The 21,112-nt window shown below is 52.2% G+C and overlaps 1 protein-coding gene across 1 annotated transcript; it reads left to right on the top strand.

The window, feature by feature from the left end:
• Positions 1 to 273: 273 nt before the first annotated feature.
• Positions 274 to 20,188, top strand: LOC134149686 (transcriptional repressor CTCF-like). The gene is made up of 9 exons (XM_062592909.1): positions 274 to 344; positions 1,229 to 1,415; positions 9,596 to 10,373; positions 11,054 to 11,224; positions 12,117 to 12,250; positions 14,495 to 14,615; positions 15,410 to 15,559; positions 17,202 to 17,362; positions 20,177 to 20,188. Exons 1-9 carry the CDS (start codon positions 274 to 276, stop codon positions 20,186 to 20,188), a joined length of 1,785 nt encoding a protein of 594 aa, XP_062448893.1.
• Positions 20,189 to 21,112: the final 924 nt, after the last annotated feature.

Raw genomic sequence — 21,112 nt, 5'->3', positions numbered from 1 at the left:
TCCCGGTGCGTCCATGGGGCTGGCGTTGGTGTGTCCGTGGCGTGTCCATAGGGCTGGCATGTCCGTGGAACTGAGCCCCTCTCAGGGCACCACCACTGGTGTCGGGAACTGTGGCCCCAGCCCCACAGCAATGGGGCTGTAGGGTCGGGCCTGCTCCAGCTGCAGCACACCGGCGCCGTGGAGCTCTGCGTGTGGGGCAGGGACACGCGTGCGGGGCAGGGACACGTGTGTGGGGCGGGGGGGGAGGGGAGGACATCCGTGTGGGGCGGCCCCATGGCGCCACTCACCCAGCAGCAGGCTGAAGAGGCGGCTGATGAGGCCCCGGGGGGCAGCAGCGACACCAGGTCTGACTGGCCCATGCTCGAGAGCTCCTCCAGCATCAGCCTGCGGGGAGGGGCCCAGGTGTCCGGGAGGGGCCCAGGCGTCCGGGGAGCAGGGGCCCAGGCGTCTGGGTGAGGGGCCCTGGTGTCCAGGTGAGGGGCCCAGGCGTCCGGGAGGGGTCAAGGCCTCCAGGAGGGGCCCAGGTGTCCGGGCAGGAGGGGCCCAGGCATCTGGGCACCTCTGCAGCTGGGTGGTGCTGGGGGGGGGGGGTGGGCAGCAGTTCGGGTTCGGCCCCTTGGGCAGCGCCGAGGGGGCAGGAGGCGCTGGGGGGGCTGCAGGGGGGGGGTTAGTGCTGCCCCACACACGTGAGTCCCCAGCCCCACATGCGTGGGTCAGCAGCCCCACACACGTGGGTCGGCAGCCCCATACACGCGTCCCCACCCCACACATGTGTGTCCCCAGCCCCACACAATGTCTCCAGCCCCACACGTGTCTCCCCAGCCCCACACACATCCCTGCCCCACACACATCCCTGCCCCACACACGTGTCCCCACCCCATACACATCCCTGCCCCACATGCGTCCCCACCCCACACGTGTCCCCAGCCCCACACGTGTGTCCCCACCCCACACACATCCCTGCCCCACGTGTCCCCACCCCACACACATGTGTGTGCCCAGCCCCACACACGTGTTCCTCGCCCCACACGCATCCCTGCCCCACGTCTGTCCCCAGCCCCCCATACACATGTCCCTGCCCCCCACATGTGGGTCCCCTGCCCCCCCACGCTTGTCCCCAGCCCCACACACAGGTCCCCAGCCCCACACGCATCCCTGCCCCGCACGCGTGCCCCCCGCCCCATACGCGGGTCCCCACTCACCGCAGCTCCTCCTCCGCTACCTCCAGGGAAATCTCTGGGGAGAGGCCATGGCTGCTCCACGGCGACCCTCAGCTGCCCCACAGCGACCCCAACCGCCCTACGGCGACCCCCAGCCGCCCCACAGTGACCCTCAACCGCCCCATGGTGACCCTCCAACTGCCCTATGGCAAGTGCTACTGCCCCACGGTGACCCACAACCACCCCACAGAGACTGTGACTGCCCCATGGCGACCCACCATCACCCCCAACTGCCCCACGGCGACCCCCAGCTGCCCTCAACCACCCCACAGCAACCCACAATCACCCTAAGGCGACTGCAACTGCCCCACAGTGACCCCCCAACTTCCCTGTGACCCACAATCACCCCACAGTGACCCACAACCACCCCACAGTGACCCACAATAACCCTCAAATGCCCCATGGCTACCCACAACTGCCCACGGTGACCAGCACCCACCTCCCCCCACCCGGTTCCCACACTCACCCCACAGCCCCCTCCCTGCCCCACAGCACTGCCGGGGTAACTCACCCGAGGACGGCAGCGCCGGGATGCTGGGCTCGAACGCCTCGCAAGGCACCTGGGGGCAGCCGGATGCCTGGGCCCCTTGCCCGGATGCCTGGGCCCCCTTCCCCGGACACCTGGGCCCTTTCCCTGGACGCCTGGGCCCCTCTCCCGGATACCTGGGGCCCTCCCGGACACCTGGGGCCCTCCTGGACGCCTGGGCCCCGCTCATCAGGGGGCAGCAGCGGGCCTGGAGCCGCTGCACTTGCTCTCGCAGCGTCTCGGGGGGGCAGCTGGGGCTAGAAGTCACGGGGGGGGCTGCGCCAGTGGGGGGGGGGCCTGGGGCGGCCCCGCACGTCCCTCCATGCCCTGCATGTCCCCCTCCACCCCCCCAGCCCCACGTGTCTCTCCATGCCCCACATATTCCCCCCCAGCCCCACACATTTCTCTGTGCCCCCCACGCCCCCCCCCAGGCCCACACGTCCCTCCGTGCCCCACACATCCTCTCCCGCCCCACACGTCCTCCCCCAGCACCCCCCCGGCCCATACATCCCCCCAGCCCCACACTTCCACCATCGCCCCACACCTCCCCCCCCAGCCCCTCCCCAAGCCCACACATCCCCCCAGCCCCACACGCCCCACAAGTTCCCCCGCAGCCCCACAAATCCCCCCCAGCCCTACACATACGTTTGGGGGGGGCGGGGGCAGGACGGGCCCCTCCGGGGTTCTCAGCACTGTGGGGCAGAGACGGGCTCAGCAGCTGCCCTCCAAGCGCTCCCCAGCCCCCCACGTGCCCCGCTGCACCTCAGGTCCCCCCCCAGCCCCCAAGTGCCCCCCAAGTGCTCACTGGGGGGCGGGGGCGGCACCACCTCCTCGGGAATCTCCTCCACTGTGGGGCCGGGCGGCGCCGTGGGCGGCTGCCCCCCAAGTGCCCCCCCCACGCAAAAACCACTGCAGTGACCCCTCCAGGTGCCCCCTGCCCCACAAGAGCCCCCCAGGCCCTCCCAGTGCCCCCTAGTCCTCCCCATGTCACCATTATTCCCAGTCCCCCCTGTCCCCCCAGTTGCTCCCAGTCCCCCCAGGCCAGTCCCCCACTCTCTCCCAGTCCCCCCAGTTGCCCTCATTCCTCCCAGTCCAGTCCCCCTAGTCCCCCCCTGTCCCTCCAGTCCAGTCCTCCCATTCCCCTCAGTGCCCCCAAGTCCCCCCCAGTCCCTCCCTATCTTCCCATTCCCCCCAGTTCAGTCCCCCGCAGTCGCCCCAGTCCCTCCCAGTCTCTAACAGTACCCCCCAGTCACCCCCAGTCCCTCCCAGTCCAGTTCTCCCATTCCCCTCAGTGCCCCCCAGTCCCCTCAAAACACCCCAGTCTCTCCATGTACCCCCCAGTTGCCCCCAGTCTATCCCAGGCCAGTTCTCCCGTTAACCTCAGTGCCCCCCAGTCCTCCCCAGTCCCTCTCAGTCCCCCAAGTCCCCCCAGTTCCTCCAGTCTCCCCAAACGCAGTCCCCCCAAGTCCCACCAGTCCCCCCTAGTCCCCTAAGTCCAGTCCCTCCTAGTCCCCCCAGTCCCCCCAGTCCCCCCTAGTCCCTCCCAGTCCTTCCAGTCCCCCCAAGTCCCTCCCAGTCCCTCCCAGTTCCCCCCAGTCCGAGACCGCCTAGTCCAGTCCTTCCCAGTCCCTCCAATCCCCCCAGTCCCCCCAGCCACCCCAGTCCAGTCCCCCCAGTCCCCCCAGTCCCTCCCAGTCCACCCCATTTCCCCCAGTTCAGTCCCCCCAGTCTCTCCCAGTCCCCCCCAGTCCAATTCTCCCATTCCTATCAGTGTCTCCCAGTCCCCCCCAGCCCCCCCAATCCAGTACCCCCTAGTACTCCCCAGTCCCCCGCAGTCTCTCCCAGTCCCCCCAGTCCAGTCCCCCCAGCCCAGACCCTCCCAGTCCCCCAGTCCCCCAAGTCTAGACCCTCCCAGTCCCCCCGAGTCCCCCCCAGTCCCTCCCAGTCCAGTCCCCCCAGTATCTCCCAGTACCCCCCAGTTGCCCCCAATCCCCTCAGTCCCTCCGAGTCAACTTCTCCCATTTCCCCAAGTCCCGTCCCTCCAGTCTCTCACAGTACTCCCCCAGTCACCCCCAGTCCCCCAGTCCAGTTCTCCCATTCCCCTCAGTGCCCCCAAGTTGCCCCTAGTCCCCCGCAGTTCCCCCCAGTCCCTCCCAGTCCCACAGTCCAGTCCCCCCAGTCTATCCCAGTACCCCCCCACTCGCCCCTAGTCACCCCAGTCCCTCCCAGTCAAGTTCTCCCAGTCCCCCAAGTCCAGTCCCCCCAGTCTCTCCCACTAAACCCCAGTCGCCCCCAGCCCCCCAGTCCAGTAAACCCCACTCCCCCCAAGTCCCTCCCAGTCAGTTCTGTCCAGTCCCTCCCAGTCCCTCCCAGTCCCCCCACTCCCCCCCAGGCCCTCACAGTCTCCCTCCAAGTCCCCCCAGTCCAGTCCCCCAAGTCTCTGCAAGTACACCCCAGTCAGCCCCAGTCCCCCCAGTCCCTCCCAGTCCAGTTCTCCCATTCCCCTCAGTATCTCCCCAGTCCCCCCAGTCCCTCTCAGTCCCCACAGTACCTCCCAGTCTCTCCCAGTCCCTCCCAATCACCCCAGGCAAGTCCCCACAGTCCCTCCCAGTCCCCCCCCATTACCCCTGGTTCAGTCCACCCAGTCCCTCCCAGTCCAGTTCTTCCATTCCCCTCAGTGTCCCCCAGTCCCCCCAGCCCCCCCAGTGCCCCCAATCCAGTACCCTCTAGTATCCCCCAGTCCCCCGCAGTCCCTCCCACTCCCCCCAGTCCAGTCCCTCCAGTCCCCCCAGTCTCCCCAGTCCCTCCCAGTCCCCCCCAATCCCCCCAGTCCAGTACCCCCCAGTCCCCCACAGTCAGCCCAGTCCCCCTAGTCCAGTCCCTCCAAGTCCCTCCAGTCCCCCCCAATCCCCCCAGTCCAGTACCCCCCAGTCCCCCACAGTCAGCCCAGTCCCCCTAGTCCAGTCCCTCCAAGTCCCTCCAGTCCCCCCCAGGCACACCTAGTCCCTCCCAGTACCCCCAGTCCAGACCCTCCCAGTCCCCCCAGTCCTCCCCAATCCCATGCAGTACCCCAGTCCCTCCCAGTCCCCCCCCGAGTCCCTCCCAGTACCCCCCAGTCGCCCCCAGTCCCCCCAGTCCCTCCCAATCAAGTTCTCCCAGTCCCCCCAGTCCAGTCCCCCCAGTCTCTCCCAGTACCCCCAAGTCACTCCCAGTCCCTCCCAGTCCAGTTCTCCCATTCCCCTCAGTGCCCCCCAGTCCTCCCAATCCCTCCCAGTCCCTCCCAGTCCCCTCAGTCCAGTCCCCCCAGTCTCTCCCAGACCCCCCAGTCATCCCCAGTCGTCCCCCACCCCCCCCAGTCCCTCCCAGTCAGTTCAGTCCAGTCCCTCCCAGTCCCCCCCAGGCCCTCACAGTCCCCCCCAAGTTCCCCCAGTCCAGTCCCCCCAGTTTTTGCCTGTACCCCCGAGTCGCCCCCAGTCCCCCCAGTCCCGTTCTCCCATTCCCCTCAGAGTCCCCCAGTCCTCCCAGACCAGTCCCTCCCAGTCCACACAGTCCCTCCCAGTCCCCCCAATCCAGTACCCCCTACTACCCCCAGTCCCTCCCAGTCCCCACAGTCCAGTCCCTCTAGTCCCCCCAGTCCAGACCCTCCCAGTCCCACCAGCCACCCGAGTCCTTCCCAGTCCCTCCCAGTCCCCCCAGTCTCTCCCAGTACCCCCCAGTTGCCCCCAGTCCCCGCCAGTCACCCCAGTCCCTCCCAGTCTCCCCAGTCCCTTCCAGTCCCCCCCCAGTCCAGTACCCCCCAGTACCTCCCAGCCCCCCAGTCCCTCCCAGTCCCCCCAGTCCAGACCCTCCCAGTCCCTCTAGTCACCCCAGTCCCCTCCGTCCAGTCCCCCCCAGTCCCGCCCAGTCTCCCCAGTCCCTCCCAGTCCCCCACAGTCCCCCCAGTCCAGTACCCCTCAGTCCCCCACAGTCCCCCCACTCCCCCCAGTCCAGTCCCTCCAAGTCCCTCCAGTCCCCCCCCCAGTCCTGCGCAGTACCCCAGTCCCTCCCAGTCCTTCCCGAGTCCCCCCAGTCCAGTCCCCCCAGTCTATCCCAGTACCCCCCAGGCGCCCCCAGCCCCCCAGACCCTCCCAGTCAAGTTCTCCCATTCCCCCAGTCCAGTCCCCCTAGTCTCTCCCAGTATCCCCCAGTCACCCCCAGTCCCTTCAGTCCAGTTCTCCCATTCCCCTCAGTGCCCCCCAGTCCCCCCCAGTTTCCACACTCCTGTCCCCCCAGTCTCTCCCAGTACTCCCCAGTTGCCCCCAGTCCCTCCCAGTCAAGTTCTCTCAGTCCCCCGAGTCCAGTCCCCCCAGTCTCTCCCAGTACCCCCAGTCACCCCCAGTCCCCCCAGTCCAGACCCTCCCAGTCCCCCCAGTCCCCCTACTCCCTCCCAGTTCCCCCCAGTCCCTCCCAGTCCCCACAGTCCCCCTCCAGTCCCTCCCAGCCCCCCCAGGCCAGTCCCCACAGTCCCTCCCAGTCCCCCCCATTACCCCCGGTTGAGTCCCGCCAGTCTCTCCCAGTCCCCCCAGTCGCCCCCAGTCCACCCAGTCCCTCCCAGTCCAGTTCTCCCATTCCCCTCAGTGTCCCCCACCCCCCCCAGCCGCCCCAGTCCACCCAATCCAGAACACCCTAGTATCCCCCAGTCCCCCGCAGTCCCTCCCAGTCCCCCCAGTCACTCCAGTCCAGTCCCTCCTAGTCCCCCCCAGTTCCCCCAGTCCAGACCCCCTCAGTCCCCCCACTCCCCCCCAGTCCCTCACAGTCCCCCCCCAGTCCAGTCCCCCCAGTCCCTCCAGTACCCCCAAGTCACCCTCAGTCCAGTTCTCCCATTCCCCTCAGTGTCCCCAGTCCCCCCTAATCCCCCCTCAGTCTCTCCCAGTACCCCCCAGTCGCCCCCAGTACCCCCAGTCAAGTTCTCCCAGTCCCCCCAGTCCAGTCCCCCCAGTCTCTCCCACTACCCCCCAGTCGCCCCCAGTCACCCCAGTCCCTCCCAGTCCCCCCCGACTCCCCTAGTCTACCCAGTCCCTCCCAGTCCCTCCTAGCCCCCCCAGTCCAGTACCCCCCAGTACCCCCCAGCCCTCCAGTCCCTCCCCGTTCCCCCAGTCCTCCAGTCCACTCACTCCCAGTCCCTCCAGTCCCCCCAGTTCCCCCAGTCCCTCCCAGTCCCGTACTCCCCAGTACCCCCCACTCCCCCCAGTCCAGTCCCTCCCAGTCCCTCCAGTCCCCCCAGTCCCTCCCAGTCCCCCCCAGTGCCCCCAGTCCCCACCCAGCGGCAGCAGGTCACCGAAGGCCTCCGCCAGCAGCTCCAGCTCCTCCATGGTCGCTTCGGGCAGCCCCGTCTGCGGGGGCGGGGCCAGGCGAGGGGGCCCTGAGGAGAGGGGAGGGGCGTTGCAAAGAGTGCAGGGTCGTGGCCGGTCAGGGCAGAGCATGTGCAGTGGCCCAGAGGAGGGCAGGAAGGGGCGGGGCGGGCGGGTGCGGGGCTACCCGGGCCCTGCGGGGGAGTTGGGGTGAGAGGCGGCTGCTGCCGCGGGGCAGCGTCTCCCGGCCCGGGGCCGCCCGGAGCCTTTAGCCGCAGCGCCGGGAGCTGCTGCGCCGGGGCCGAGGGCCGCGGGCTGGGTAAGGTGAGCGGCTGTGCGCGCGGGGGCAGCCGGAGCCGCCGCGGCCTGGCTGTGGGGCAGCAGCGGCTGGGGAAGGCCCGGCCCGGCCCGGGCCGCCTCCGGCCCCCGGCAGCTCCCGGCTCTTGCACCCTTTCTCCTAACAGCCCCATGGCTCGGTGCCGGCTGTGGTGGCCATTTCTCAGCGCCATCCCAGCTGTGAGGAGAGGCCGCGAGTGCAGCGGTGCTTGTGGTGTCTCCAGGCTGGAGGCAGGAGGCACCAGCACCCCGGAGCCCCTGCTGACAGCCCCGCTTTCCCTGGGGCAGGTCCCCAGCTCCTCTCTGAGCCCAGCCCGGCTGTGGGCACCGTGAGGAGCAGGATGTGCAGAGGCTCCTGACGGCCATGGCCAGAGCTCTTGGGTATCACGGCAAAGCGGCTGTGGGAGAGCTGTGCCCCTCAGCGCCCTGTGGGACACTCACAGCCCCTCAGGACACCTCCCCAGAGACAGTCGAGGGTCTGAAGGTGACATTTCCTCAGGAGAGCAATGACCCACAGGCCCATCACAGCCTTATGTGCTCAGCTCTGCCCCACAGACACCTCCCAGCAGCGAGGCAGTGTTGAGGGGCATCTGCGTGTTGGCAGGTGCTCGGGGTAGCGGGGACAGATCCTGCTGGGGCCAGCAAAGGTGCTGCTGGTGCTGTGCATGTCGGCAAAGGAACTTTGTGAGCTTCCCTACAGACCTGCTGGTCTCTCCATCAGCTTTGGAGTCTCAGGTTCTTGTCCAGGCTTGGCAGCTCCTCTCCCTTCCCCCCACCCCAGCAGCAGGGACCTGAAAGCAGAGACGTGGGGAAGCTCCTTGTCTTTGGTGTCATCCCTGCCTGGAGCTACCTGCTGAGAAGCCCCTGGGAAGTGTCCTGGGGGTGAGCAGGAGTTGTGAGCAGCCCTACCCCACGCAGCCCCCTGTCCATGGGGGAATGACCCTGCCCTGGGAGGGCTTTTCCTTCACCCTAGAGCTTCCCCAGCCCGTGTTCATGCTGTTTGTAGTTATCCCTGTGTTGTCCCCAAACTGCGTTCTGTTACCCAGTGTGCAAGCACCCAATAGACACACAGGGTCCAGAAAATTGTTGAATCACTGGAGTCGTGTAGCTCTGAGTCCAGACCATTTAGCTTGAAATAAAATTTTAACTGAGCCTTGTCTGCATCCTGGGGCTCCTTCGACCCACAGAGGGCACTGCGCTCAAGTTCATCCTGTGTTCTGCCTTCTGAGGCAAGGCAGTGCCCATAAATGGAAACAGGAATGAAGCACAGGATACTCCCAAGAAATTTACTTATCCTTGTTTTCTTTTTCTTTCTTTTCTTTTCTTTTTTTTCCTTTCTTTTTTTCTTTTTTTTTCTTTTTTCTTTTTTTTTTCTTTTTTTTCCTTTTTTTCTTTCTTTCTTTCTCTCTCTCTCTTTTTTTTTTTTTTTTTTTTTTTTAGAGAAAAGATACCAATCAAGTGTTGTTCAGAGAAGTCTAAACATAGAGGAAATAGTTGTTTGGAGCTGGAGTTTTACATGAAAGATGAACTTAATTTAGAGTAACTTTGAAGACTTAAATTCTTGCTTTGCATTCTCAAAGCTTTTTCTTAGGGGGGGAAAAATCACTATTCTCAGACTAAGGGTTTTTTTGTTTGAGTGCCGTTGTTGGGGGAGGTTGTTTTTTTTGGGGGGGGGGGTCCAGATTTATATTGTGCTTTACAGAGTCAGCTTTTTTACAGGTAAGATTTCTAATGACATAAAAATAATGTGATTATAGCACAGGACTGCTTCTGATATTCAGCTTACTTATTTTACATAGATTGGTAATAAGGAGTAATGGTGCCGTATCACTTGTCTTAGCGATTTGCAGTCCTTGAGAAAGAGAAACATACATATCCCTTAATCTCTCTTCCTTGCTTTCCTTCCTTTCCATGAAACTGGTACAGCGGCTGTTTCACTCCAGGCAGGATTCTGTGATCACCTTGATTTACAGCGACAATACGCTAGCAGAGACTAATGCTTACAGTTTTGGATTTGTTTTCTTAAAACTGGCTGCAGAATGCTGTTGCTGTTGAGCTGATGGTTTTCGGTTAGGCCACTTGTCCCTCTGTGGGGTGTGTGCCATTATTATGGCACATTATTACATCAGATGATGTGCAATAGTCTCTCTTCTGCTTTTTTTTTTGGTTTATTTGTTTAACAGCAAGAAGGTGAAATGGAAGGTGAGGCAGTTGAAGCTATTGTGGAAGATTCAGAAACTTTTATTAAGGGAAAAGAGAGAAAAACCTATGAAAGACGCCGTGAAGCTGGGCAGGAGGACGATGCTTGTCATACACCACCAAACCAAGCAGATGGGGGTGAAGTAATTCAGGATGTCAACAGTGGTGTGCAGATGGTTATGATGGAACAGTTGGATCCAACACTTCTTCAAATGAAGACTGAAGTAATGGAAGGTGCAGTGCCTCAGGAAACGGAGGCTACAGTGGATGACACACAGATCAGAACACCTCAGGTTGTTAATATGGAAGAGCAGCCTATAAATCTTAGTGAGCTTGAAGTACTGGTACTTGAAGCACTTGCCACCACTTCTGTGGAAGAACTTCAGGGAGCATATGAAGATGAGGTTTCCGAAGGAGGCCTGCAAGAGGGAGAGCCCATGATCTGTCACACTCTCCCTTTACCAGAAGTCTTCCAGGTAGTGAAAGTGGGTGCAAATGGTGAGGTGGAGACGCTGGAACAAGGTGAACTTCAGCCCCAAGAAGATCCTAATTGGCAAAAAGATCCAGACTATCAGCCACCAGCCAAAAAAACAAAGAAAAACAAAAAGAGTAAGCTACGCTACACTGAGGAAGGCAAAGATGTGGATGTCTCTGTGTATGATGTTGAAGAGGAGCAACAGGAGGGTTTGTTGTCTGAGGTCAATGCAGAAAAAGTAGTGGGTAACATGAAGCCACCTAAACCAACAAAAATCAAAAAGAAAGGTGGGTTTGTAAGCGGATTTCTAAACTGCACTGGTTGTGACTACACCTTGCAATACAGTTGAAGTGATTGAGTAGATGCAAATGGGAGTAAAGCAGGCACGCTCAGTGTCACTTACCGTTTTGTATAAGAGCTCTCAGCTCTGTTTTCTGGGCAAACCTGCTCTCTCCTGACTATAGGCTTGCGAAGGAGCTCATTTGCCTTGTGTGATGCTGTGGTATTAGTATTCCCATATCACTACAGTTGAAAAGGTTCTGCTTTTTGCTGTAATGCATATTCCAGAGATTATTGTGCACAATAAAGTTTTACGTCAGGAACCAGTGGTATAATTAGTTTTTGGGGGGCGGAGTTCCTAGCTAAGTATTGGGTAGAGTGAATAGCACAAAATCCAGCAATGTGTATGTTTCCTTTCCAGAAACTTAAAACTGTAAATTAAGAAACCCTTTCTAGAGTGGAGTGGAGCAAGAACATTAATTGCTGGCATACTAATGAAAATTCCAGACAAGCTAATCACTGCCTGTATTCCTAACAGGAAATGCAGTTGTATTTAATGATTTAAAAAGGAATGGGTTTCTTGTAGTAGTTTAACCTCCAGGAATTTTTCTTTTTCCCTGCTGACCTCTAATGTAATACAGTGGACCATGGTACTGCCAAAAATAAAAGTGACTTCCTTCATGGCTAGGTGTAAAGAAGACATTCCAGTGCGAGCTGTGCAGTTACACTTGTCCACGTCGTTCTAACTTGGATCGCCATATGAAAAGCCACACTGATGAACGACCACATGAGTGCCATCTCTGTGGCAGGGCTTTTCGGACAGTCACGTTACTGAGGAAGCACCTCAACACTCACACAGGTACTCAGACCTTTGTGTACATTTTTCTAATAGAATCTACTCTGTCTTTATTCTATAGGCAGGTTGAGTCTATCTGAATCTGTCAGGTTTCCTCTATGGGACAAGCTGGAAAGGAAGAAACTATGCAATGCTGCTCTCTTTCTTTATTATTTTTTTTTCTTCCCCTGTGAGAGCAATTTTTCACCTGACCATGTTAGGTGCAAAGCTCATTCGTACATAGATACAAAAACTAACTCTGGGATTGATCTGAAGTTACTTAAAGCTGTAGAAAACATTCTGTTTGTCTTGGGTGTTATTAGGGCCCTCAGTTTGCTGCGTTCTGAGGTTTGTGCTGCCATTGCTTCCTATGGAAAAATAAGGTGAGGCTGGAGCTAAACAGAAAGCAGATGGAGGAGAAAAACAAAACAGGGAATAGGTTATAAACTGGACCAGTAAAACATGTAGGAATGAAAGCATGTTTCCGTTGTTCCTCAGATAGTTTCTGTTATAAAACTTAATATAGGAGTAATTTCGTAACTGTCATCAAATTTAAACAATGTTCTTTTGACCCTTCTGCCAAAAAAGTGTAATTCATGTTCTTAGCTTTCTTTTCATACCTCTGCATTATCTAACTGAATGGTTTGAAATTTGCAAATAGCCAAGTGATAAGAAAATAAGGGAGTTTGTTTCCCTCATTGAAGGGATGTACTCTCTCTAGCAGTATCTTCCGTCCATTGGCTGCTTATACAAAGGCTATGACGCCTGCATGCCATTTGCTGCTGTAATCTAATCTTTCAGAACAAAAGGAACATTGCTGATTCATGGTGGGGGGATGGAGAGGGAGAAGCTGTGTCATATTTTTTGCCACTAAATCTGAATGTCACCATCTTCCTGCTTTCCTGCAAATGATTAGGTACTCGCCCTCACAAGTGCCCGGATTGCGACATGGCCTTTGTGACCAGTGGAGAGTTGGTTCGGCATCGCCGCTACAAACACACCCACGAGAAACCGTTCAAATGTTCAATGTGTGATTATGCTAGTGTGGAGGTATGTTAATTGTCACAGTGCCAAGTACATGCTTGTATGCTTCAAGACTTTCTCATCATCTGTTACAAACTTTCCTCCTTGACCATTTTTGAAAAGCCTCTGAGTAAATGGGTTATGAATTACAGAATCAGTAAGGTTGGAAGGGACCTCTGGAGATCATCTAGTCCAACCCCCCTGCTCAAGCAGGGTCACCTAGAGCATGTTAGACAGGATTGCATCCGGGAGGGCTTTGAATATCTCCAGAGAAGGAGACTCCACAACGTCTCTTGGTAACCTCTTCCACTGCTCTGTCACTCTCACAGTGAAGAAATTCCTCCTCACGTTCAGGCGGAACTTCCTGCGGTTCAGTTTTTGCCCCATTGCCTCTTGTGCTGTTGTGTGGGACAACTGAGAAGAGTTTGTCCCCATCCTCTTGATGCCCTCCCTTCAGGTACTTATACACACTGATAAGATCCCCCCTCAAGCTTCTCTTCTCCAGGCTAAACAGGCCCAGTTCTCACAGCCGTTCCTCAGAGAGCAGATGCTGCAGCCCTCTGATCATCCTCGTAGCCCTACGCTGGCCTCTCTCCAGTAGCTCCGTGTCTCTCTTGTACTGGGGAGCCCAGAACTGGACACAGTACTCAAGATGAGTCCTCACCAGGGCTGAGTGGAGGGGCAGGTTCACCTCCCTCGACCTGCTGGCAACACTCCTCCTAAGGCACCCCAGGAGACCATTGGCCTTCCTGGCCACCAGGGCACATTGGTGGCTCATGGTCAGCTTGACCACTAGCACTGTGAGGTCGTCTGCACAGCTGCTTTCTGAATGAATTAGGTCTGGTTTTTTGGACGCAAGTGATAGGGTTTCCGCAGTTGATGGGAAACCTATTTGAGGATATTTGTGCACCGAAACCCTAGGTCATTTCCATTTCCTCTTTGGAGACTGTAGTTTTCATTGTTTTTAAAAAGAGCAGTCCTTTAAGATGAGTAAAGGAGTTGAAGGAGGCAGGTATCTGCTGAGTAGAATGCACTTTAAGACTAGAGATGCTCTCCAATTTTAAAATGTGCACTTTGCATCTTACATATCTGCTGATAAAGTGACTGTTGCCAAAATGAATGGCGCTTTCCCAAATTAGTGAAAAACAGCTTTGCTAATTCTAAGAGGTTATCTAATTTGCTTGAGGAAATAAAGCTTACTTGAATGTTCTACCCTGTGCCCTAAGCAGCACTGCTGCTTGTGCTGCAGGACAGCTTTTAAAATGTAATAAAAACTACATTGCAAGATGGGGATAGGAAATCTGAGCAAGGTCACGAACAAAATTTTTAAAAAGTGATCTGTGCAGTGGAGGAAGGTTACAGTGGAGATGTTGAATTGGGTGCTTAATCTTCTTTTATTTATTTATTTATTGAGTTTTCTGGGTGTGGGTGTTTCAGTTTGTGTGTTTATGTTTTGGGGTTTTTTTTTTGGGGTGGGGGGAATGCTGGGGTTTTTGTGGGTCTTTTAAGTTTTATCTATTTATTTAATAAAAAACCAAACAAAACTTTGAGCTGTGACTGCGGTGTTGTAATTCCAGGCCCTGAGGTCTGAAGTGCTGAATGCGTTGTGTTGCAGTGCATGAATTAGGAAAGAATAAGCAAGTTGGTCCTATGTGAGCTGGTTGCAGGGTTTTATAGACAGCATTTGGTGCAGCTTGCTCTTACTGAAGCAGAAAATGCTTTCCGTTCATGTCTGCTAATTCTTAAGCTATGTTCACGCCTCCTAGATAACGGCAGGAGCGTAACGGGATTAAGTCACCTTGATTGCAGAGCTAGGGCTTTTTTATTGAGTTACTGATTTATCTTCTTCCTGAAAGTAACTGGAGGGCATCCCGGGAGGCACCCTGTGGAAGAACATCTGCGGTGTTCCTGGGTGCATGCTTTCCTGGAACGCTTTTTCTCTGTGTCTGTCCAGGATGCTTTCAAATTTTAGCTTATCCTCTGACGTTGAGATGGTTGATGCCAGTAAGGTGAGCGCAGGAGAATGTAGGAGCTTTGAATGTAGGAGCAAGACTGGGAATAAAGCTGAGAGGTGGAACAGAGTGGGAAAGGGAGTATGAGTGGTTACATGGCAGTGCAAGACTGGCACTGAAACTGGTTGGTTGGTTGGTTGTATCATTTTTAACCTTGCTACTGAAACAAAACGTTACTACAACAAAATTTTTGACTGATTTCTTTTACTTTGGAAACCTATTCATGCTTACTAACTCCAGTCTTGCTCTTGGCTTTCAGGTTAGCAAATTGAAATGCCACATTCGCTCTCACACTGGAGAGCGTCCGTTCCAGTGCAGCTTGTGCAGCTATGCCAGCAGGGATACTTACACGCTGAAGGGGCACATGAGGACCCACTCTGGTACTGATGTCCTGCTTTTAGCACGCTGTCTGTGTGCTGGTGTCTGAGTGCTGGGACAGTGCATAATGGTGCTCATGCTCAGAGTCAGCAAAATGAAGTATTCAAGTTTAATGTAAAATTATCATGAAGTCTGTAGCTGAAGAGAATGCACGGTTTATCAACATTAATAAATTCATAAACTGACACTAGTAATTGCACTGAGAAATGTGCTGGAGGATTCTGATTTTTTGCCTTCACTGTGAGGTGACAGAATACAGGCCCTTTTTCAGTATGAAGATGAACAATATCTTCTTTATTGATGTTTTACTTCCCACTGAAGGTTATAGCCATTTTTAGTTTCATTCTTGAGTGTAATTGCAACAGCGTCTGGATGCAGTTTGTGAAGATCCTTAGTCTTTTCTGTGATAGAAATAGGACTTTTTTTCTATCATGGAACACTGCTGGAGTGCTAAACTGATGAGGCTGCTAAAATTTAATGACAGAACTGTGCTTGTACGTATGAGCATTCAAAAGAAAATCTCAAATTTGATGTTCACAGTGTTCCAGCATCTTGCATGTAGGTCCTGAATGTGTTTCTCATTGTAAGGACTAATAATTAACTCATTTGCTCAAGAGTGAATTTGTTTTGTCTTTGTGTTGTAGAAAGATATTTACGGGAACTAAAACTTCTAGAGAAAGAAACATCATTGAGCTGTTTGCTGGTTTCTGGGGAGTTATTTTATTTTAGGGCTTTTTGATTAGATTTCTTGTTAATAAAAGTGCTTGTGCTACCTTTTTTCCTTCCGTTACTGTAGGAGAGAAGCCATATGAGTGTTACATCTGCCATGCTCGCTTCACTCAGAGTGGTACCATGAAGGTGCACATTTTACGGAAACATACGGAGAATGTGGCCAAATTTCACTGTCCTCACTGTGATACTGTTATAGCAAGAAAGAGGGACTTGGGTATGTATCTTGGCAACGTGGCCATTAGCGAAGTTACTGCAGAAGGCTACACAAAACATGCCTTCCCAAAATTCGAGTTCATGTAACCCATCAGCTGTCTTCCCCCCGCTTTAACCTAGCAAATCCAGTAACTGCACAAAATGAAGCACAGGCTTAGAAGTGTGGCTGGTAATACATACTTTTAGCCTTTTAGCTTACAGTAACTGCTGCATGGTATGGGAACAGCACTTTCAATTGCTTTTCACTATTTGAAAATGCAGCATGTTTTTCAAGCATCCAAGGCAAGTTATTTTCATGTCCATAGGTGCGAGGCATTTATTGAACTTAGACTAATATTTTAACTGTACGACTTAAGGTCCGAGAAATCGGAAGGTCATTTGGCGTGACCTCCTATGTATTGGAGGCCATTAATTATCACCCAGATATGTCTTCATCAAGCTGAAAGGCTTGAATTGGCCTAAACGATTTCATTTTTCAGAAAGTGGAGCTGTGTGCCACAGACAGAATAGGAGAGACTGAGTTGTCACAAAAGCTCTGAGTCTTTGCAGTAGGAGAGTGTTGACCTGGTGAGCAGTTCCCCATGATTCTAGCAGGCAAGCTCTCTTTTATGATATACAAGAAGGTGAAAAATAGTACTACTCCCAGAGCAATTGAAGATAATCTTTCTCAGTGAAGAAAAGGCTGAGATTTGGCATAATTCTGTCTATAAGCAAAATATCAACCAAATAACGGGAAGGTAGGTTCTCCTTCATAACAAACAGATGTAAAGTGCTACAATGAAGGACACGTTGAGACGATGACACCAAGTGTCTACGAAGCAAACAAGTACTGATCTATAACAGGAAAAACCAGAATAGCTGTGAAGATTTTTTTTCATAATGATTGTTCAAGCTACAGCAGGCTACCTTGTGCAGGTGCAATATGCTCATATTTGGAGGATTTTAAAGTGATTAAAACCTCTGATAGGGGTTAGCTGTAGGTACCCCTGTTACCCTCTAGTCCTGTCACTTTGACTTCTAATCCTGCAAAAAATCCTGTTTCCCAATGTATTACCTGGCTTCTGACTGTATTCAGGCAATTCAGAGTGGTCTTAAGTGTCTTGAGGACAGTGCTTTGTTTTACCTTGACTTTACTTCATCTGTTGCATGAACTTCAGTAGCAAAAATTTATGTTGCTCTGTCTTCCGAGAGAATCCTTACAGATTGTCCGAAGCAGTCCTGGGCATCAGTGATCTGGCTGCTATGTTTTTGAGGTGGATTTTTGAAACAGTCTAGACACTAACAGTCTAAGAATCCTGCTGTATTTTGCAGATAGTGAATTTTGAATGTAAGTTATGTGGTATATCAGCAAACACTTTATCAAATGCAAGTGTATCAGCACAGATTGCTGATATTAACCAAATCTAGAATCCTTTAAAAAACCTTACTAAGCTTTTGACTGGACAGTTCTGTCAAGAAATTGTGCTGATTGCTGTTAATTATAAGCCTATTAATTTTTTGATAGAATCTCAGATTAACAGTTTACTTTTCTCACCTGAACTCAAGAGTATGCAGAGGGAAAGACACTGAGAGATTGTATACCAGGCTCTTTCACCCTTGGATAGCCGTGATGTAATTAAAGGCTCTGGTTCTTGCATTCCTAGGTGTCCATTTGCGAAAGCAGCATTCCTACACTGAGCAGGGCAAGAAGTGTCGATACTGTGATGCTGTGTTTCATGAGCGATATGCCCTCAAACAGCATCAAAAGTCTCACAAGAATGAGAAGCGCTTCAAGTGTGACCAGTGTGATTATGCATGCAGGCAGGTAAGCTGGTGGGACTGACACCCCATTAAGAGCATTAGAACAGGAGCTAAACACGTAAGCTAAGAAATCTTATCTGTTAAGTTTGACCAACTTTCAAAATCAGTGTTAGCTCTCTGATTTTTATTTATTTATTTTAAGGGCATGGGAGAGCTCAGTGGCTTTTGCTTTCTGCTGAAGTGCTCCCCTGTGGAGAGTGTCTTTTAAGGGAGTTAAGTCACAACCTTGGCATATCTGTTGACAAAGAGCTAGAGTTGCTTGGAGGATGGAAGTAGGTAGGAAGTATTTTATACAAATCTTTCTATTGGTTACAGTTTCATTACCTCAGGTAATCGGTCTGCTCTTGCGCTTTCACATTCTTGTTAATTAGCATAGGAAGTGAAGAAGAGGCGGTAACATCATTATCATGTCATTTCCATCTCATTATTCATTTAGGGGTGTGAAATTTAATATGTTAATAAGCCTTAATGAACCCAAGGTCACTTCTGGGTTATTCTGCTGTTTTTGTCTTACCTACCCCTCGCAATCTTCAAAGCGCTGTGGTTTCATCAAGGTTCTTTAGCCGGAGCTGGTTATCCTTTGCAGTACTGTTTTTCTCTCCCCCTTGTCCTTGAGTCTTGTTAACTATTTGCAAGGTTTTTCTCACAGTATTTCTCTAACAATTCCCCCCTTTGAGACTTGTTAATATCACTTATCTAGCAAGTCTCATTTAAACAACTTCAATTATTTTTACATGGATGTTAAGTTAATTCTAAGTATTTCCCATGGCATTAGTAATCCGGGAGATTTGGGGAATAGAGAAGCAAGCAGTAATCTGAGTCACTTTTTCTGAAGGCCTGTATAAGCTACAAAATCAGGTTAGTTGTACCAATGAGCATGCATAACAAAATTAACAATATCCTCGTTTTCCATCTTAACTCTATAGCAAGCAAATTAAATTAAACAAATCAATATTCTTATAAATCAGCTCTATCTATTATTAACAATGCTATCAGAATGCAAAATAACACCTAATAACACTAAGAGCACTCTATTTCCATGTAAAAGAGTTCAATTTTCCAAGTGCAATTCATCACTTTTGTAACTTCTGTATTCTTATCTTGAGAGCTATCTTGTGGGTGTGGCAGTCCACGAGTCATTCAAAGGTGCCTTCTGTATTCGGGAATAGTGGGTCTAGGAACTTATTCCCTCCACCTTTACTGCAGTATGAGTTGTCAGAAGCAGCAGGTAAGGTCCTTTCCACTTTTCTCTTAGTGGTTCTTCTTTCCATGACCGAATATAAACCAGATCCCCAGGCTTGAAGTCATGCACAGGGGAATCCAATGGAAGGGGGGTACGTTGATTAAGGTACCTATGTAAAGATGTTAGTACCCGAGACAAAGACAATAAATACTCTCTCAACATTTCTTCCCCTCTTACATGCATTTGATCACTTCGTTCCCCTATTTCATTAATTGGGTAAGGTTTCCCGTAAAGTATTTCAAAAGGGCTTATTCCCTCTTTTATTCTTGGGGTTATTCTTAGTCTCATCAATGCCATTCGATATACATATATACATCTATATACGTCTACCCATTTAAGATGGTTTTCCTGACACAGTTTTGAAATATGTCTTTTAAGTGTTTGGTTCATTCTTTCTACCTTACCGCTAGACTGGGGTCTCCATGGAGTGTGTAATTCCCGTTTCATCTGTAAAAATTTGGATGTTCCTTGAACCACCTCTGAAATAAAAGGAGGTCTATTATCTGAGGATATACCTTCAGGAATCCCAAATCGAGGAATTATCTCTTTTAGTAAAATTTTAATTACTTCTTTTGCACAATTGGTGGAGCATGGGAAGGCTTCTGGCCAACCAGAAAACGTATCTACCAGAACAAGTAAATCTTGAAACCGACCACATTTAGGCAATTCAGAGAAATCTATCTACCAGTGTTGCCCTGGGGTTAATCCTCTTCTTAGTTCTCCCATAGGTGGTTTCTTCTGAATTTTGGGGTTATTTGCACAACAGGTGGGGCATCTTTTTACAATAAGGTCAGCATTTGATAGCATCTTTGATCCCACAGCATATCTTTTTACGCTGCTTATCGTAGCATCTGCTCCCATGTGAGTTTCTTCATGCAGTCTCTTGAGGAGCACTTCCATCATTTTGGCTGTAGTTAAAACTTGTCCATTTGGGGTGACCCACCACCCTTCAGCATTTTTTGCACATTTTAGACTTTCTGCCAATTGATTTTCTTTGTCTGAATATTCAGGAGGTCTCATTTGTATTTTTCTACTGGGTAATAAAGTCCCAATCACCTGTCCTGCTAGTGCTGCCTTTTTGGCTGCCGCATCTGCTTTCCTGTTTCCTTGTGCCACTTCACTATTTCCCGTCTGGTGGGCTTTGCAGTGCATTATAGCTACTTCTTTGGGTTCCATTATTGCTTGTAACAATCTTAATATCTCTTGTCCATACTTTATGCTCTCGTTCTTTCCAAATCGCTCCATGAGCGTGAACTACTCCAAAAGCATACTTTGAGTCAGTATATATATTTACTCTTTGGCCCTTTCCGATTTCAAGGGCTCGGATAAGGGCAATGATTTCAGCCTTTTGTGCTGAGGTGTTTTGTGGCAATGGTTTAGCTTCTACTTCTTTCCATTGAGTCACCACTGCATATCCAGCCTTTCTCTCTCCATTCTGTACAAAGCTGCTACCATCTGTATGTAGTTCCACGTCTGGGTTCTGCAAAGGTTCATCCTTTAAATCAGGCCGGCTAGAGTATACACGCTCTATAGTGGCCAAACAGTCATGCTGGAACTCTTTTTGCTCTTCACCAGGTAGCAGAGTAGCAGGGTTGAAGGTCGGTACCACCTTTAAGGTAATATCTCCTTGTTCCAATAACACAGCATGGTATTTTACCAGTCTGCTCGGGGAAATCCAATGATGCCCCTTTTCATTTAAAATTGCTGATACTGCATGTGGTACAAAAACAGTTAAGGGCTGTCCCAGAGTCAATTTGTGGGCCTCTTGTATTAATAAGACGGTGGCTGCTATAGCCCGGAGGCAGGCCGGCCATCCTTCACTTACTTCGTCTAATTGTTTAGAAAAATATGCCACTGGTCTTTTCCAGCTCCCAAGCATTTGAGTCATTATTCCTGAGGCCACCTGCTGTCGCTCATGTACATACAATTGAAAGGGTTTAGCCATATCTGGGAGTCCCAGTGCTGGAGCTTCCATCAATTTTATTTCATCGAAACTAGCATGGCATTCTGGGGTCCCCTCTAACCATTCTCCTGGACCCTTTAGGGCTGCATATAAAGGTTTGGTTATCAGCCCAAAATTAGGGATCCATATACGGCAAAATCCTGCCATTCCCAAGAATCCCCTCAGCTGTCTTTTTGTGGGGGGTACTGCAATTCGGCATATAGCCTCTTTGCTTTCCGCTCCTAGTGCACGTTGTCCTTTTGATATTTTAAAACCAAGATATTGGTCTTCCTTCTTCGCAATCTGAGCCTTTTTCTTTGAAACACGATACCCGGCAAGTCCCCAAAAATGTAACAGACTCACTCTCACCTCTAAACATATTTGCTCTGAATCCGCTCCAATCAAAATGTCATCCACATACTGTAAAAGAGTGACATCTTTGTTACCTTCCTGCCATTGGGCTAGTTCTTTGGCAAGATCTCACCAAACAGAGTAGGACTGTTCTTGAATCCTTGAGGAAGAACCGTCCAGCATAACTGCTCCTTCCTCCTCGTAGTGGGACTTTCCCA

This window comes from Rhea pennata, chromosome 21 (assembly GCF_028389875.1).
Source record: "Rhea pennata isolate bPtePen1 chromosome 21, bPtePen1.pri, whole genome shotgun sequence".
Classification (NCBI taxonomy): Eukaryota; Metazoa; Chordata; class Aves; order Rheiformes; family Rheidae; genus Rhea; species Rhea pennata.
This window is presented reverse-complemented; position numbering and strand designations above follow the sequence as displayed.